The sequence below is a fragment of the Bactrocera neohumeralis genome, chromosome 4 (assembly GCF_024586455.1).
Source record: "Bactrocera neohumeralis isolate Rockhampton chromosome 4, APGP_CSIRO_Bneo_wtdbg2-racon-allhic-juicebox.fasta_v2, whole genome shotgun sequence".
Classification (NCBI taxonomy): Eukaryota; Metazoa; Arthropoda; class Insecta; order Diptera; family Tephritidae; genus Bactrocera; species Bactrocera neohumeralis.
Genome location: NC_065921.1, coordinates 5285009 through 5305372, shown reverse-complemented (window position 1 = coordinate 5305372; position 20364 = coordinate 5285009). Strand labels below are relative to the sequence as shown.

Here is a 20364-nt window from a genome sequence, read left to right as displayed (position 1 = left end):
TAGGTAATATTAGTACAGCGGCTAAATAAAAGTTTAACTCAACCAGCCTCCATTTGGACCTCGAAGGCAGTGTTCAGTGTTTTCTCAAAACCTCTCCAGAACCTTGAGTCTAAAAAAAACAAAAAAAATGCCAAGAAAAAATTAAAATTTTTTAAATAAACTTTATTTCACATTTTCTTCCATCCAATACAATATTTGCCATAAAAAATGCTTACACATATTGTACAAACTATAAATTTTTCATCAAAATTAGCATTGCTCATATGTACAACATAAATTACAATGTTAACATTTTACTTAAGTGTGTGTTGTTTGCATGTGAAAAAGTACAAAAGAAAATAAAATCATTAATTTAAAATGCGAATCGCATTATTGACTATAAAAAGCGAATAATGATCAAAAAATAACAAAACACAAATTGTTTGCGGACTTTTTATAGCTAAGTAGTGCCTGTTCCTTGCTTTTGTTCTACGTCTTGCTTTAAAATGGTGGAAAAAGGAAGATTCTTGCGTCGCGGTTATAAATAAAAGTATTTGAAAATTTATTTAATTTCACTTCAACGCTTGCTTGTAAAAATATTTTATGTACATTTATGTATGTACGTATGTATGTTTAACCTCATTTTCCTACAATGCAATTTGTTGTTTTTTAATTATTATTATTTTTTAAGTTATGTACGTATATTTTTGTGAACGTATGTGCGCGTGTGTTTGTGTTGTTGCGAATGTATGAGTGTGGGATGGAGCGTAAGCTTCAGCTACCCATTAATATATAACTACTATTGTACAAGTATATTTGGCAACTTTGCCACCACTCGCCAGTCGCCGTTGACTTAGAGTTCGTCGTGTTTGGGACCGGAGAACTCGTCGTGCGAGATGAAACCGTTCTTGTCCTTGTCTTCGTGTTGGAAGATCTCCTCAACAAGTTTGTCGTTCTCCTTGAGCATGTTTTTCAGTTCCTCTGAGTCTTGACCTTCAACGGCGGTCATTTGTTTCTTAAGATATTCGCTGACCTGAAGGAAGGAAAATATGTATGTACATTGAATTATGGCAAAGTTTGAATAATACTGTTGAAATATGTATGTATGTATATATACCAAGTATGTATGTATATAGCATGTATATAAGGTGCATAAATGATTGTATAAATTAATGTTAGTTTATCATGCAGTTTGGAAAATGTTAGTGCACTGGAGGTTTTGCCCATGCAAAAGCTACCAAAACACACACAAAAATTAATAAATGTGAGTACGATCACATACATATGTACTTCTAAAAGTGCTAAGTCCTTTAAAATATTTTGGTCCAGGTCCATCATTAAATTTTACATTGAGTTGTAATCTAATACGGAATATAAACAGGATCTTGGGACCTCACGTCACAAACGAGTAATTTCAAGTCCTCTTTAAACTTCGGACTTGAAGAAAATGTACTTCCAGATTTGAATTTCCTATGTTATTAGATATCCCAATATAATCTCAGGTTCCATACAGGGTTTGTCCGGAAAGTAATAGGACTGAGTCGATAAAAAAATCATTGAACCAATCGTTAAAATTCTTTAAAAGCTTTCAAAATAGGCTACTTCTGCGACGATGCAGTGCTGTCAGCGCGATTTTCAAGCATTGAAGGCGTCACGGAAGGTATTCTCCGGAATAGCCTTGAGAGCCGAGGTGCATGCTGCTTGGATACCCTTTCATCGGTCTTTTCAGGCATGGAAACAAAAAAAATTGGCCGCGATGTCTGGTTGGACCCGATTGACCCTTCGTTTGAGTCTCTTGAAGACCTCCACGTAAAACTTGGCGTTAACGGTTTGTCCAGGAGGAACAAATTCATGGTGGACGATGCCTTTGATGTCAAAAAAGATTATGGGCATCGTTTTCACTTTTGATTTCATCAGCGACCTCTTCCCGGCCCTCCAAAAAGGCCTGGTGCCACCGAAACATAGCACTTCTTGCTTAAGCAACAGCCTGTCAGCTTTCACACAAAATTTAATTGCATGCCTCTGCTCTAACGAACGCTGCATTTTCGGCTTACACCGCTCACAGAAACACGTCGCGGGAAAATGTTTGTCCTGAATCTCCAGGTGCTCGGAGACAACTGACCAGCCGATCGTTCGTTTGGTAGGAACGCCTTCTATAGAATCCAGTCGGTGCGCGTGCGTTACGAAGTACAGTTGCGGCGGAAGAAAATCAGTCCTATTATAATAATTTCCGGACAAACCCTGTACTTCTACTCTTTCGAAAGAACAGTCCAATAATTTTGAAAAATAGTACAATGATGTCTCATACTATGGAGCTTTGTAGTTCCCTATATTCCGCAATTTTTTCGTTAAAATAAAGTTGGATTTAAATAAATACCCATATAATCTATGCAGTAAAAAGATGTAGGGAAGATCGAGAATAATTATTTCGTAACCCGGAGTTATCAGAGGGTCCCGGAGCTCTGCTACAATGTTTTGTAAATTTCTATCAGCAACAATTCACTACAATTATCTTCGGGCCCCGGTTTACTCTCTACCGCCCTAACTGTATATTTAAGTATATCTAAGTCATCATCACCACCATCACCAATTCCATTGAACGTTCAACATAACGTCTTAATGTAACTAATTACGTGGTGAAGAAAGTGCGATCCATACATAAACGTTTACCTCATCACGGCTCAGCTGCTTGTCGCCGTTCTCGTCGATCTCCTTGAAGACATTGGTTGGTGGTGGAGTGTTGCCGATATTGATCAATTCGACTTCAAAGAAGAGTGTGGCCTTTGGTGGGATGACGTTGCCAGCACCACGATCACCATAACCCAACTCGGGAGGAATGACCAATTTACGTTTCTCGCCTGTGCAAATATGAACACATATAGAAATTATAAATAAAATTATGGCTATAAAATATGGTAATTATTATGGTAGAATATTATTTTGCACTCACCGACGCACATGTCCAGTAAACCCTGGTCCCAGCCCTTTATCACTTGGCCAGCGCCAATTTGGAATGTGAAGGGTTGATCGCGGTCAAAACTGCAACGAAGAAGGAAAAAAATACATTGTTTAAGAAATATTTATAGGAATAATAATAAAAAAAACACTTTAAAATAACTTTTTAGTTCTCCTTTGATACAAATCTTGTTACAGATTCTAGCCTCTGCTTAAAGAGATCACCTTTTTAAAGAAGAAAACATTTGTTCACTTTCAGGAATAATTTCAAAAGAAAATTTAAATACCGTTATTTTTACTAGCGTTTAATACCTGTGCCACAACCAATGAAATAATTCATCATCAGCCTTATTCTGAAATTTACGATGTGAGAAAAAATTAATGGCAGCGAGTGGATCTGCATCTCTGCCTTGGAGTGTGCAACCGGAAAGGGTGATAGAGTTGTACGAAAAAGCTCGAAATAGATGCGATGGGTGGTAGTAGCACATGCTCTGCCGCTCACACCAGACAACCCAAGAAAATAAATGTACCATTTGCTGCCGAGTTAGCGACACCTTCGGCAGCCAAGACGAGCCAAGACGTTATCATAAGCAGAGGTGCATATTTGATAATAATTGAGTGCGATACACTCCATCAAATGGCGATATAAACACAATAACAACATTGCAAAAAAAAAAAAAAACTAGAACGAACACGCTCGCTTACACACACACACACTCAAATTGTGTATACATAAGACATGGCGCTAATAAAAAATTGAAGAGAAAAGCGCGACAGGGAACAACTCGCAACCATCCTTCAAACACGACAGTCAGCCGCAGCCAAGCGTCATGACTGTGACAGTGTTGGGGGCGCTGGGGAATGGTTGGTGCCTCCCTTGCAGTTATAGCTTCTTAAGAATTTATGAAAAACAACCGTTATGGTGTTACCCACACAACGATGTAGACATGATGTGGATGTTGATGAGTTTGCGGAAAACCAAATGTTGACATAATTTTCCTTTTTCAGAGTGAGAGCTGCTGAACTGATCAAACGAAAATTCGTTACTTGAGGTTTTGGAGGAGAAAATTAATTAAACAATAAACTTTATGAGCTACTTATATCAAAAAATTTAATGAAAATTTTGTTCTATAATGTTTATGTGAATTGTTTGATAAGAGCGAATTAAGAAGGGGTAAAGAACAAGAAAAATATTATGACAATGCAAATAATTATTGATTCAATCTATGTATTGACAACTCGTGGACTGATATTTGTGAAGCTAAATGAGGGGCTAGACTTACTGAGGGCAAAGAGATCACATCTCCTGCGATCGAACTTGAGCCAAAAGGCTTTTGCGGCAGCCCATGTACCGGTGGTGGCTTAGCGCTGGCCTAGCTTCCGCGAAGCCCAGCTATCAAGTAGTAGAACACAAGAGGATACGGGAGTACCCACTCGCTTCCATTCTACCGATAGCGGTTCTAGGGTGCCTTTCCTTGGTAGTTCATCAGCTTTGCAATTTTCTGCGATTCTGCTATAGCCCGGCACCCATACCAGTCTTATCACAAAGACACTCGATACTATTGATAGCGGGATTAGGCACTCCTCGACCAACCCTGAACGCACTGTAAATGAGTTCAAGGCTAGTATCGCCGTTCTGCTATCTGAGTGATTGGTTATTTCTTTGAAGGAGGCTGCACTCCGGAGCAGCGGAGCTACTGCTACCTTAATGGCTGCAACCTCGTTATTCGGCTTCCAAGGAAGCTTTCTATCCAGTATGAGCCCTAGATATTTCACTGTATCTGCCAGTAGCAGACGGATGTGTTTCATTTGCGGCAGCGGTGCCACTGGGATCTTATCTTCTAGTAAGTAAAACCATCTCGGTTTTTGGCGAGACTACTTTCGATCGCCCAATTTGCACCAGTACACGGTACTTAGAAACTTTCCTTTGACCATAAGTGCTACATCGTCTGCATAGGCAATCATCCGCCAGACACAATCTTTAAGATCATAGAAGAAGAGTGAGAACTCCACCTTGTGGGGTTCCCCTACTCACGTTAAGGCGCTAAGATAAACCAGACAAAGTTTTTAGGCGAGAAGAAGTTTTGATTTCAAAAACCTGAAACCAGTATTTGAAAAATTGGGTACTTTGCTGTAAGAACGCTGAATAATAGCAACAACATAAATGAAATGAATATGAGAATTGTTGGCACAGCTTAAAATAGGAAGCAACTCTTAGCTACAATGTGCTGGAACAAACATTTTCCAATGCCAATAGAGTATGCGACCAATTAAGAAATAACATGCTCCACACTTGTCCTTAGATTCTTAAAAAATTTACAATTTAAAACAATATGTAAAAGCATAAAAAGTTCGAAGGGAAAAACACAACTTCCGAACAACACTTTATTATTCGTTGTAAGTTGACATTAGCAAGGCGGGAAATATTGGGAGCCGCTGTTTTTGTCTCAACTTTGACAAGCAACAAAAGTTAGGCGAACTTTGGTGAAAAATGAAAACTACACCGGCGGGAATGCGCACGAACGACACCGTTGGTGTAAGTAAATAAAACTGCAATAAAAAATATTCTTAACAGCCATAATGGAGGCGCAGTTTTTAAAAACGATACAACGATGGTCGAATAATGATAACGGAAATTATTTAAAGGAAAAGGAAAAGCAGATTCGAGCAGATTTTTTTCAACTAGAATATTGCTGTGTTATATGCTCCGGGACAGTGATGGGACATACGGAAAAATTTTTTACAAATTCACATTATTTTTGAGAAAAAATTTCTTGAAATGTACACTTATTTCAAATGAGCCATTACAGAGGTATCTCCTTAAAATATGTTTAGTATTAACATCTCATGAGAGTCCTTTATGATTAAAAAAATTGGTTCATAAAAAGGAAATGAAATAATTTTGACTTAATTCATCTCAAGTTGAACTCTAACCTCAATCATAATTTCATTCAAACACAATTTTTATATTTAATGCTTAACTTCAAGTAAATATTCTTACAACAAAAGCATTTTTGATTATACTTAGAAGATGACACCCAACAATACTGTAAATTTATGTACATATGTATGTATGTATATCTATGGTTATGTCGCATCATCTTCAGCGCGTCACTCGGGACCGTTAAGTCGAATATGATTATCACGAGTTGTCCGCCGGCAGCGTGACTATCACCGCAGAGCTTACTCACCACTGCGACGGCACTGTGAAGAAGCCAGCTACTTGCCACACACTCTCTGCCGTTCTTCGCTCACTTGCCGCTAGTTTCAGCTACAACTTTTATTTGCTACTTTAGCCGCTGCTGCTGCTGGAGAGCGCTTAAATATTTTATTTTGCTCTCTTGGGCTTTGTAACAATTCAAAAATATTGTATTTGAATTTTGCATACAACTTGACTGCTGTTCTTGTAGCTGCGTGTGTATGCTTGTGGTTGTGCGTGTGGGTTAGCGCGCCTAAGTGTATGCTTCCCACGGTGATGCAGCTTTAGTGTCAAGCGCACATTATCCGCCAAAATGCCGCGAAATTGTGGCGTAAAAGTGCCATAACCCTCGCCTTCACAAGACGCGCCCTACACAGCCATGCGAAGGGGGGTCTTAAGCACTCACAATTTTTTTTTTACAGGCAAATCTCTTGGTGGCAAACAAGAAAAACATGCCAAAACACAAATTTACAGTTGTGTTGTACATTTGTTTGACATTCCACTCTAAAAACAAGCGGATTGTGCACGCTTTGGCAGGGTTGCATGTATCACCGTGCGAATTTTTATTACACGCCACGACGTGAATTTCCAGTGTGATGTGTTTGTTCGTATGTGTGTGTGTGTATATATGCGTAGTCGTTTCTTTTTTACAGCGGAAGCAAGAGCAAATCATTCGCGCGTTTTAAGTGACGGCGTACAATTTGAGTTGCTTAAATATGCAAGTGTATTACATGTGCACCTTTACCGTTTACATGTTTACCGTTATTCTAAACCTTCATTCATACGTTAAGATGTACATGTGCTTAAAAAAAGCGAATCGTATAAACGTAGATTTTATATTTTCAAATTTCAAATATGCTTTAAAACACATACGGACATGCATAGATACACATATACCGCTGTACATATGCTGCAACCTTGCCGACATCATCAACAAGGCTTAGGTGTCATTTTAAAGCCGCGCTGATCCCCATAGATTTATGATTTAGGCTAGATAATTGTTATTTTCGCGACGTGTTGCAAGCATAAACATATCTGGTATATATCTGGTATATACATATGTATGTATGTGAATACACATGGGTGCATGTGATGCCAATTGCTATGTGCGTGTTGATACGCTAATGCCCACGCTTTGTGGATAACCGTAATAAGGTTATAAATAAAATTTAGAAATGCAAACAAATTGGTGTTAAACGCAGCGATTTAGTTGATCAAACGATAGGTGAAAGGCACATTTGTTGTTGCAAATACACATTGTAACAATATTTATGTTTATGCAAAAATCGTGCGTTATGCATTTGCTGATATGAGCCAAAAGAATATTTGAAGAGAGAGAGAAAAATGCAAAAAAAAAAATGAATAGGTAAATGTTTCCAGAGTTTTCCTTTAATTACTTTCAAAATTTAATATCAGGTCCATTAATAATCTAAAAGGTACCAAGAAATTGTATTTAATTGTATTTAATTATTCATCAATATTTATTTTGTCGCCTTCAAAGTAATGCCCACGAGATGTAACACACTTATGAAAATCGACAGGCAAATGTTTTCCAGTCCTCGAAACACTTTTCATAAGCACTTTTTGGGATGGCCTTCAGCTCTTTCAGCGAATTTTGTTTTATCTCCTTATTGACCGCCTGTTCCTCCGGAACAAATTCATGAAGCACCAAACCACGAATATCGGGGAGGAAAAAAGTGAGCGTCACCCTGATTTTTGAGCGGCTTTGGCGTGATTTTTTTGGTGTTGGTTCGTTTTTTCCCTTCAATCCGATGACGGTTGACTCTTCGGCAGTTATAGTACTCTCCATGAATGGGGGATCGGAATTCGCACGAATGTCCAAAGAGCCGTGTTTACGGTACTCTTAAAAAAAAATCAGCTTTATCAGGCCGAGTCGAGCAAGAACGCGTTTCCTACCTAAAATATCCACCAAGATCATTCGTACGTAGAAATTAAAGATCTCCTGCCATTTCTCTAACACTTGTCTGACGATTTTCGTGCACCATATCCTTCACTTTTCTAATATTTCTATCAGTTGAAGAGGTAGAAAGTCGTCCAGAATGAGGCATGTCTTCAATGATCTCTTGATCGTCTTTCAAGGCTTTGTATCACTCGTAGGCTTGTGTTTTTGATAAAACTGAATCTCCGTAAACCTTTTCCAACATTCGCAACGATATTTGGTTAGAAATACAAAATTTGAAACAAATTCTTTGCTCAAAATTTGTATCCATTTTAAATATCGTAACGCCACTACTGAGGTGTACCGTCTTAAGCAGTTGCTGTAAACAAACTGGTTGACAGATCGCGCTCATATTTGGCATAGTAATTGAGGACAGTCCTACCGACATGTTTTTGAAATATCACACCTTTTGCTCCAAGAATGTCTAAAAGATTTAATTTACACAATTAGGTTAGGTTAGGCTAGTCTGGCAAGCCAATGAACCACACATAGACCAGTTTCGGTCCTTTGCGATATCAGATAGAGTTCAGTTACTAGGTACATGAGGAGTAGTCATCGTTTAGGATGCCTGTGATTGACGCGAATTTCAATAGACTCTGTGGCCTCACTATCGATACCTCTTCCCGTGTATCATACCATGGGAACCCCAGATGCTTACAGCGTAGTTTTACCGATGCGGACAAGTGCATAAGAGATGCTCCATTTTGTTCCTGGTGTCTTCCTCTAGAGATTTCATGCAGTCTTCCCAATTCTGCGGGCATGTGTCCCACCAGACAATGACCAGTTAGTATTCCGATCATATCCCCACAGTTTCTTCTATCGAGTGCCAATAGGAATTTTGTGTACTTTCGAACTACCATTTGCACAACTCTTTTGCAGTTTTGCACCCAAGAAGCTCATTCCATCGTGTTTTTATTTTCTTTAACATGCTTCTCTCCATCGTATGGACAAGGCATAAGTATCCCATAGTTAACCACGTTTCCGGGTATTAGTCATACACCATTCTTGGCAATGTCGTCCACTATTTTATTGCCATCGATGTCTTTCTGACCTGCCACCAAGTAGAAGTGAATCTGCTTGCTTTTGGAAACACTTTCCACTGTTGCCCTACTTTCCAAGACACTTCTGACTGATATGCGATTAGAGATTGCTGCTTGGCTGTCTACGTTGATGTTGACTTCATATTTTATTTAGCTGCATTGGAGGCCAGCTTCGCGGATTCCGCAGTAGCTAAGTCCTCAGCTTGAAATGTACAGCAGTGGTCCGGCAACTTAGAGAATTACTTGAGAACAATGTAAATAAAAACTTGAGCAACATCGTTCTTGGGATGACAATCAGTTCTTTAATCTAAGCCTGTATTGATACTAAAGAACGGTTATGAATTAATGAGCATGTAAATAAATTTGACTTGGACTGACAATGTGAACCTGTGCGGGTCAAATTTGATTAGTTGGGCGGGTTTTTAATATTGAGTCAAGGATATAGACTGAGTTTCTGGCTGAGCAGTCTTGCTTTATTTCATAAACTCAAACTGAGCTCCATGAAGTAATTGCCTGATTTTTCTAAAATTTGTTATATTCTCCTATTCTTCAATTCGAATAGGAGAGCAAAATTTTTGGAATCTAGCTCTCAAACAAATAAATTATTTTTACCAACAAATGCAGTAAACCGTACCGTGAATGTAAAATCTGACAAGTAAACCTTTCAATAATAAATGTTTGTAGAAATCATAACAGGATCTTTTCATGAGCAATTCAGAGCGTCTTCTTAATTTTAGACAAATTTGAAGAGATCCATTTGCGAAAACCTCACTTGTTCTGCTAACTTAATGAGCAGTTAATCAAAACGTGCACTAATCAATTTGAAAGACTTCCAGTTGTTCAGAAACTCTTTAACTACTAAAAAATTCTCGGTCGTTTAGTTGGGCATACGCATACTACTATATGATTATGTGGATATTTTGCAATGTTTCGCTTGTGATAGAGCTTCGCGCACGTGCTGAGGCACATACTATATGCATGTATGTATGTATATATGGATTTAAAAACAAAGCCCTTTATATGTACAAAGAGTAGTGAAATGAGTGTGCTTGCTTCCTGCCGCGCATTATCATAAAGTCAATGGAGGTTAACCCGACATTACATCTTTACCGCACAAATACTCAGTTTTTTTTTGCAAAATTCCAACGCTTTACTTCGCTTGCAGCTTTGCACCACACTGCCCCCTCACCCTAAAGTATTGCTTTTTATTTATTTTGTTGACTTCGCACCTAAATATTTGATAAGCTTCGATTTCGATTCTGTAAAATGTAATGCAACAACAAAAGACAGAGACAGTAAACAGCGCACACACCCGGAGTGTTGTAGGATTCAAATGAATTGCGGTGGAATGTGAAATTTTTTATTCATAGCAGCAACAAAAACATACGAGCAGGACTTTGTACACTCTTTAATGGCGCTGGAAATGGAGCTCTGAAGTCATGTGTGCCAACAATAAATGTAAATGTAAACAAACTCAACCCGACGCTCATTAAATATGCGACAGAATGGCTCATTGCCACTGTCATTGCGTCGAGCGGTGGCAGGTATGAGAGCGCCAAATGCTGGCACGAATCACACATGCACATCGCATGATACCAGCTGTAGTCGGCGGCAGCTGAAGCGCTAAAAAATTATTTCATTTCAAAAGCAATCCAATTCAATCCTTTTTTGCGGATGCGTACGAAGTGATTCATTCGACTGGTCGTGCGTTGGCATGTGTGTTTGTTCGTACATTGCCTTCGGCTACAGGATGCGCGCCAGCAAATCCCATAACGGCATCGATTACTAAATAATAAAGCACACAACGTTGGGATTTTTATGTGTTGTAAATCGAAAATCAACAAACTCCGCACCCAAAAAAGGAAAAATAAGCTCATTGGGAGTCGAGCGCTCCCCCCTGTGGCGCTTGAGGAGGGAGCGTGCTATTCTCAAATACAACTGTATTGCAGAAAACTCAGCTGCCAGCTGCCATATAACTGACTGCAGTTAAAGATACAAATATGAGCGGCCATCAAGCAGCTGCTGTGAGACCGACTCGACTTTCTTCAAAACGATTTGCGTGTTAAAAGTGGCAAAAAGTTGCTGCTTCTTCTACTCTTCGCCTCTATTTTCACTGATTGAATTGATTATGTAAGATCTAAAAACATATTCATGTGGCAAGCTTTGCCAGTTCTTCTTTTTACACCTCCTGGGTATCGTAATCGCTTGGTCACCACATTGGACTTTCGAATTCACCGACTCATCTGTACACATACATACATGGTAGACAGTTTACTTGAATTCGAAACTGCAATTACTCGAAAAAAACTTCGGCCAAGTGTAAATTCGTTAAAGCTCAAGCGCTTTGCTCTGCTGCTCCCAGTGGAAAAATTGAAAGAAGCGCGTAAACTTGAAATTTATGGCTGGCGGCTCTGCAGCACGTACAGCCATTGGCGCACACACATATATTACTACATATATATACGTATAATTTTAAATAAAGTTGCTGTAAATTTGAAGAGAAAAAAATGAAAAAATTTTATCGTAATAAAAATGTATCCGCGTAAATCCAATCCGCCTAAGCTATTCACAGTGGGTAAGAATTGCGAACTCTATGGTGAAAGTTTAGAACAAAACAAGAAAAATGTTAACTTCGGCCTTTTTTATAGCAAAACAGGGCTTAAAAACATTTTTAACTTGATTTTGATTGGTCAATTTATAGGGCAGCTATATGCTATAGTGGTCCGATCTGAACAATTTGTGCGAAGATTGATGCGCTGAACACAATGAGCGCGACAGACTGCAAACGACATCTGTCAAATATTAAAATACACATGTTCTTATGGACGTATATATATTACTTCAAAACTGATGCCGGATATTGAAACTCGTGACCTTGGCGACACTTGGTTTTAACAAGACGGCGTCACTTCCAACACAACGCATCAGTCAATAGATTTATTGAGAGTACACTTCGTTCGACAGAAAATTTCACGATTTGGGCCGAAAGTGAAGCTCGTGATTTCAGCGATATTTGGTTTCAACAAAACGTTTTCACTTTCCACTTATCGGATTAATCAATAGATTTATAGAGAGAATACTTCGGAGAGCAGATATTCTCACGTTTTGTGTCGGTCGATTGGCTACCAAGATCATGTGATATTTCACCGTTGGACTTTTTCCTGTTGGGATATGTAAAGTCTAAAGTCTATGCGGACAATCCCGCTTCGATTCAGGCCTAGGAGCAAAACATAACGCGTGCCCATCATTAGTTAGCATTAGAGTCATCAAAAATTGGTCTCAACAGATAGATCATCCGAGACGTAGCCGCGGCCAACATTTGAAAGAGATAATCTACAAAAAGTAAATGCCAAAGATTGTTCCTTTGAATGATAATAAATATTCCCCATTAAATTTGAAGTTTCTGTGTTTTTTCTTAAAAAAAAAGTAGTTAACCTCGAATTGGATCAGTTCATACGTCCGATATTGGCTGTTCCGACAAATGAGCAGCTTCTTGAATAGAAAAAGATGTCTACAAAATTTCAAATCGATATCTTGAAAACTGAGGGGTAGTTCACGTTTATACAGACCGTCCCACAGACGGAAACAAGCATTAAAGATCATCCGTTTCCACGACAGTCGGGTCTACGTAACCGGAACGGACCCGGATTTTTATCCGGCCAACTTCAACTTCAACTTGGCAGAATTCTGCCGTTTCAACAACAACATCTCGAACAGGTAAAATTTATTGTTAAGGATATTTAGCTTTCTAGCTAACTAGCATATTTTGTCTGTGATACGAGTATTTTCGACACACTGTGCAATGATATTTTTGAATCTACGTTGGCTAGTCGGCGGTGTTATGGAGCAGCATTAATTATTCAAGCAATTCTAACACATATACACTCGTATGTTATGGCAATTCTACTTACAATATTTCAAGAAAGTGCTGGCACAATCTGCAATGCAAATCACGTGTTCGTAAGACATTGCCAGAAAATAATACCTCACTTAAATTTGGAGTAATCTAAGTCACTTATAACATGGTGTAGCCGAATATTACTAATAATTTGCACGTTTGATATCAAAGGATTAGATTTAAGGCAAAACTGTAGCATAAGCTTTGCTTAAGAAAATATGGCTTATTCGTACTAAGCCTCGGTTTGAATGTGAATGTTATTGAGGGAGGTTATAATGGCATTATGCGAGGTTATCGCATTGAGAAGGTAGAGGAAGAAGAATGCTTTATTCTTAGTAATAGTAATATGTATTCCTCTTCTTCTTCTTTACTGGCGTAGACACCGCTTACGCGGTTATAGTCGAATTATATGTATTAGCATAAATAATAATTACTTCCGATCGCAGCTGCTAAACGTAATCAACAAGGCAATCGATAAGGTAATCAATCGTTAACAGTCGCGGTTAACGGTAAGTAATAATTCATACTTCAAAGAAAAGTGTGTCAATTGGCGCAGCTGCCTTGACTGTGCCTATTATCAAGCGCCAATCATTGCAGCGCCGAGAAAGCTGCAGCTTAGGAATCGAAGTCCGAGACAAGGGGAGAATGCAATAGATACTGTAAGCATTGTAACAATGAGCTTGAACAACTCCGCGCTTACCTTGGATAGAGCAAAAAACCATAAACAGTGTAATTTAATGATAGCTCCATATGAGTGCCCACATACACACATACATACATATGTATATACATACAAATAAACATATGATTATATAGCCATGAGTATGCGACAAGTTTGCAACTGCCGCTGCCTATTACCAGATAAAGCAGCTTATTGTCGTCGCCTTGGTGAGTGACCGTGACAATTATAGTAAATATTGTTGCAACTTGGCAGTGGCAGGCAGTCATTCAACCGCGTGCTGCAGGCATGCAACATGCATTAGAGCGCAGCGGCAAGGCAATTAGCCGCAGCAAAGCAGGTACGAGTGTGAATGCCAGCAACTGTGTACATATGTCGGTGTACAACAACAAATACCGAAGCTAAAAGCAAAACCTTGCCACGCGTGTGTAAGAAAAAGTGCATTCAAGTAAATATGTTTGTTGTGTGCGTAACGTGTTTTAACGCTGCTGCAGTTGACTTCCTGATTTGTTGCGTTAATTGTTGGCGCTTACCTCCGGCTTGCTTGCTGTTGTTGCTGGGCATGCATTCGGCCAAAGGAGTTGCATTGGCCAGCGCTTTCGCATAGCAGACAAGTTTTTCTGGCCAACTGCCTTCGGTTTTTGTTTATTTGCGCATTTATTTGTCGTCCGTCGTCATTGCGTACGCAATCCCTAAGCTGACTTAAGCCATAATGGGCGGCGTAAACACAAATGGCCGACGCGCCGAATGCGCAACAGCTGGCGAGTGGCGCGAAGCTTGCCAAGCGTATGGCCGCGGCTGCGAATTTACTCTTAATTTTTCTTATTTTGTGTTATTTAATCGTGTTTTTTCTGTTATTTTTTGACGCTCAATTAACGGCGGCGCGTTTGCAGAGCCAAAACTTTCACTTGGCTTGGAATGCTAGCAAATACACAGGGACACACACACGCACACATCTTTTATTGTCGTCGTATATCTGCAGTCATCTTCCCACCACTCACCTGTTTTTTTTATTTTAATGCAGTTTATTTACGTTTTTATTTCATAATCCGCGTATGCACCTTGTAAATTGCATTGCCCTCGGCCAAGTGTTTGCCATTCCATTCATGCACACAGGCTTCCGCGCTCACTAGTTGGTGAGTTACGGCACCGTTGCATCGTCCGTTCATTCAACAACATGTCACATGCCTCGCCAGGCCATTAAAAACTTATGAAACATCTTCAATTTATGTTTTCACCAGCGCATTCCTCCACGCCACTTTCCATAAGTCATAGCGTCCTTTTAGCTTCAGAGATGTGTGTCGTTGCTTCAAGGAGAGATACAGGTTTTGCATACACACATGTGTTTTTTGTTGTTTTTGTATTATTATCGGTGCTCTGAAGAAATTTTCAGCAGCTACAAGTACTTGGCAAGGCGTGAAGAAGAAGAAATGGTATTTTCCCTACTCATAACAGGAAAACATACACCTGAAAAATGAGACGAACGACGAACTGACAGGTGGGGTTGCTACAGTGAGATATTTTTTTGAAGAGTACAGTAATAAGTTCTAAACCTACTGAGTTTATATTTTTGGTAACGAAATTTAATATTGAGAAATAAGAATAAGATGGTCTTTACTACATAATCGTCATCATTTTCTGCTTTGGAGTAGAGGACGTTAATAAATAGCCGAGTTAAATTTCGAACTTTCTCGACATAACACTCGAACTAGAAATTTATTTTAGTATTTTTCATTTAAAGTATGAGAGTTGTGATGTATATTTCCGATCTAACAACGGCGGCGAAGAACTGATAATGAGCATGCATCAGCTTCTGTGTAGAATATGGTCGGACGAAAGCATGTCCAAATCTGTGAAAATACCTGAGAAAAGAGGATCAAGATACACCACCTCTTCGTCGATTTCAAAGCTGCTTTTGATAGCACGAAAAGGAGCTGCCTTTATGCCGCTATGTCTGAATTTGGTATCCCCGCAAAACTAATACGGCTATGTAAACTGACGTTGAACAATACCAAAACCTCCGTCAGGATCGGGAAGGACCTCTCTGAGCCGTTGATACCAAACGAGGATATCGTGCAACTTCTTCAATCTATTCCTTGAGAAAATATTTCGAGCTGCAGATATGAATATAGAATCTTCTATAAGAGTGTACAACTGACATTCATAACTTCGAAGTTGTAGTGGATAATTTCGTCTATTTTGGAACCAGTATGAACAAAAACGACAATGTCAGCCTCGAAATCCAACGCAGAATAACATTTGCTTAATGGTGCTACTTCGGACTGAGTAGGCAGTTAAAAAGTAAAGTCCTTTCTCGACGAACAAAGACCAAACTCTATAAGTCACTCATTATTCTCATCCTGCTACATGGTGCAGAGGCATGAACTATGACAACATCTGAAGAGTCGACGTTACGAGTTTTCGAGATAAAGGTTCTGCGGAAGACTTATGGTCCTTTGCGCATTGGCAACGGCGAATATCCCATTCGCTGGAACGATGAGCTGTATAACATATACGACGACATTGACATAGTTCAGCGAATTTAAAAGACAGCTGCACTTTGGATCTTCAATTGGCGTCAAAAAGCGGAAAGGAAGAACGATTGAGGCGCTATTGTAAACTCGGCTATAACCGCGTAAGTGATGTTTATATATAAAGAAGAAGAAGTAACCAGAATTGCACACTGTGCCTGAATTCAACTCAAGAAACTTTGGCAACACAAAAAGACCGTCCACATGAACGTCAAAAGAAGCGAGTTATTGTCTGCAAATTTTTTAGCGGTGGCGTGAAGTAACAAGAGTAACAAATTAATATTTTTTAGAAATACCCCAACCACAACGTGATATTTTACAGCGACGCTGGGCGCCAGTTGATTAGTTTGGAGGCAGAACATATCATTGCAATGCGATACAAAGGCGCAGAAGGGGTTGGCATTGGGTGGGAGATGGAATGTTATCAGTTCATGTAATGAAATATGAGAGATGAGAAGACATATGTATGTTATATGAAAATGTCTGTTGCGCGGAGCTGTTGACCTACTTGCTTTTACACATAATTGATGAAAATGTTGAGGGGCTGCGATTTTTTTAAACAACCGAGGCCCATAAATTACTTAGCGTCTCTTTGACAGTCATAAGATAGGTTTGCAGGTCACTGACTAATTTCAATAACCTTCCAAACGCAACCATATAGTTTTGTATTTAAAAGCAAAAACAATTCATTAACTCGCCAAGTTGAGCTGCCAGCCAAGCAAAGTGATGAAAATTTTTGTGTAAGATATGTGAATGAAGGGGACAACAAGTGGAACTTAGATAAGCGTAAATAACAACAACAGTATGCTCCAACCTTGGTATAAATCATTTTGCATTGTTGTTGAGTAGTTCACGTGCTGTCTTTAATATGCATAGTTGGCCACGTAACCAATTCCTTTTTCCAACTAAGAAAGGCACACGCTTTACTCTACCGCATTGTCACCAGCGCACGTGCTACATTTACAAAAACAACATCGACAACTTTCAATGGCGAGCGTTGGCTGTTGACAACTGTGTCCTATTGTCCTTGCACCTGTCTCTGCAGCCTTTAAATCTATCCGCTTTTCCGCTCATTTACGAGGGGGTGGGAAGATAAAAGCCGTGAGAACGTGACCCGACTTTTTTCGCTGTTCCACTGCATTCACTTAATTATTTATGAAATTGTTATAGTCTGGTTTGGTCCGCTTCCACTTCAACTTGCCCAGCCACTAAATTATCAAACTCGACTTGTGGACACACATACAAGCATAGGTATGTATTAAAATGCTCTGCCATCCCCGCCCAACCACCGCTTGTTGTCATTTTAATTATGCAAACGTTGATGAAATTGCAAACAAATGACTCCGAACCAGTTATGAGGATGCTACACCTTGTCTTTCTTCGCCGCGCAAGTGAAGGAATACCCTGCACAGGCTGCTCATATGAATATATGTGTACATATATTTCGGTGTGTGGATTTTTGTTTGCATTTGAGTGTTCCGAATTAATTTTTCAATTTAATTGTCTGCCCAATTGAATGGGTTAAACGGACTGAATTATATTATTATTAGTTTTTTATTTTACTATTACATAAAATTGAATACGAACATATTACCGTTTGTAAAGACTTTTTTTGGCATTCTAGTAGAGTTGCCGGGTAATCTTGATTACTAATAACTGAATAAAATTAAGGTAGGAAAAATATTCAGCCGGTTTTTGAGATCAGATGTTGATTGAAATTATGGAATCCAAAAGACTTGGAGCGGAAATCGAAAATTTCGCTTTAAAAATGATTTTGCCTTAAGAGTGATTTGATAAACCTCCATTAACATAAGGCTCCTCCTGGTGGCTTTTTTTCACTCACATACCGTTGAAAGATAACGAAGGATAACAAGGTTAGTAAGGAAGCGGCAATCGTCACAAGAAATAGCATCTTTATTATCAGACGTATCGATTGGTTGCGTGGTTTTAACGGAATCGCTGGAAGTATATGAATTGGCAAGAGGTTACATCCTTGCTCCGCTTACATTGGAGTGGAAACGAGTTGTGCCTCCGTTGTCATCTTATGTCCTAGCACTGGACCTTTGGACCTCGCGAGCACTTGGCAGGCGTTGGTCGACGACCAATATCTACCAATCTACTTATCCTCAGAAAAGTTCATCTTGCCGCAGGAGTTTTTACTGGACAGTGTCCAAAAGTCTTTCGTTCGGTGTGGCTAAAGAACTTGTCGGAAACAAATTGTCAAATTTGTATGAAGAAAGGTGAGATGGAAGCTGTCTTTTCTCTGCCATTGCTCATCTCTTGCAAGATTGAGGTGGTAACTAGGCAGTCATACTTTCGGTGAACCAGAAGCATAGTCGAAACTGACATTAGATGCCTCAACAAATTTGTGACATGTTCAAAGCCCTTTATCGTTTTTTGAGGGTTCTTATGATATGGACATTTAATAGAGCTTTCACCGTATTCTTTATTTATGAATTGTTTTACTATCTTATCTTCTAAGTTGCTTCGAACTGGACACAGTGTGCTAAATTTTACTAAAATCGGTAGTTTAGGAGTCCAACGCGGACAAACAACGTGACACGTACTTTTTATAAAGAATAATAATGAATTTCGATTTTCTGACTTTTATTATCAAAAAGAGAAAAAAAATCGATATCAATGTCCAGCTTTGCTCAAAGAATATTGGCAACTCTGTGCTTTCCCACAATGCGCATACCTTAGAAGTTAGAGCGTTGCTTGTTAGTCTCACATTTTAGCCAATTTCCTGTGCATAATGCAATTTTCGTCTCTTGGCACGCCTTTTACATGAGCAAAGAAGGATTAATCCTTTCTATAATTAATCAAGCACGTACATATGTATGTATGTATGCAATTGAATTTTTCACCGCTTCAACGGTTGAATGAGTTCACATTCATTGCGTGCTTCCTTGTTTTTATTGCAGGACTGTTTCGCTGGCAATGAGTATTCTTTTTGTTTCAACTATCAATTGCAAAAGCACAAATGAAGGAGTAATAAATGAAAAGATGTCTTTACTCATAAGATTTCCAATCTTGAGAGTTGAGTGGTTTTGACATCAATAGGTTATTGTTTTGAGTTTGAGGAAGGAGTGGGGACTTTACCGCTCGAATGACTTTGATTGGGTCAGTGTATTTTTGTGTTGCAGAAATTAATGTTAAAGGCTTAGTGGCGCTTTAGAGCTGAATAAAATAAAGTTATGCCTGTTTGTGTTTCAATATGCCAGCCGCTGTGGCACGCGCACAAGAATATGTTGAAAATATTTTTTATAAGCCATTAAAAAGCTGCTGGCGACATCAGAAAAACATTTTATTTTTGTTGTTTTCGTCGTATTTGCCTACAAAGCGCACACGCAATGCTAAGCGCTTGTTTACTTTATATCTTCAACAGCGTCTTTTAAACGTCTTTTCAACAAGATAATTGCTACATTATAAGCCAGCAGCGATCTGCCAGCAGACGCATACATGTCTAGCTACTTTGTTGTTGTCCCCTTCATCTGCTTGTTCTTAGAGTTTTTTAGTTTTATAAATTGTAAAGGTAAATCTTTATTTAAGAGCAGAGCCAAGGCAAGCTGCAAGACGTCTCCCAAGCTGCAGCGCCAACTCATAGAACAAGTTAAAGCCGGCGTAAAAGAGTGGCATGCAACCGCCACTTACAGGCATTTGCACAATCAGCTTCTGGCTGCTTGACTTCTTGACTACGCGCTAATTTCCGGCGCATATCCGTTGTGGCGGCTAAAGTGTTGCTCATACGCCTCGCCGACTCTGCTGCCACAAAAGCTTTGCGAGAGGCTAAGACACAGCGCAGCACTGCGCGGCTAACGGCGCTTTTGGCATTAAATAAACTGAGAGTTATTTTGCATTTTTGCAAATTTTTTCTCCGCACTTCTTGTTTAAATTGTAATAAGCAGACAGTTGACGATGCCATCAAAACGTTTACCCAGTCCGCCGCGGCTCATCGAAACTGATTGTCCAAATGTTGACTAATGGTCAGGCTAAGTGGTGCTCAGCCAGCAGCAACGTGTCGTGTGGCACGAGCACACTGTGTCGCCACAGAGGATAACTCTTGCTTAGCGCCCTTCTATGTGTGTGTGTGTGTGTTTGTGTAGGTGGCTGCAACAAGTGA

At 39.3% G+C, this 20364-nt stretch overlaps 1 protein-coding gene across 3 annotated transcripts in view; it reads right to left on the bottom strand.

Annotated features, from left to right (window-relative positions):
- Positions 1-141: 141 nt before the first annotated feature.
- The window catches only part of LOC126757662 (uncharacterized), a 33534-nt gene continuing 13311 nt past the window's right edge, over positions 142-20364 (bottom strand). For 2 of the 3 annotated variants that reach the window (XM_050471747.1, XM_050471746.1), the window contains exons 3-5: positions 2930-3018; positions 2638-2837; positions 142-1012 (exon numbers count right to left, since the gene is read on the bottom strand). In XM_050471747.1, coding sequence (XP_050327704.1) covers positions 833-1012; positions 2638-2837; positions 2930-3018 — 469 coding nt within the window. In that variant the 3' untranslated portion in view covers positions 142-832. The remainder of the gene's footprint in view (positions 1013-2637; positions 2838-2929; positions 3019-20364) is intronic. The other variant, XM_050471749.1, reaches the window with a different exon arrangement.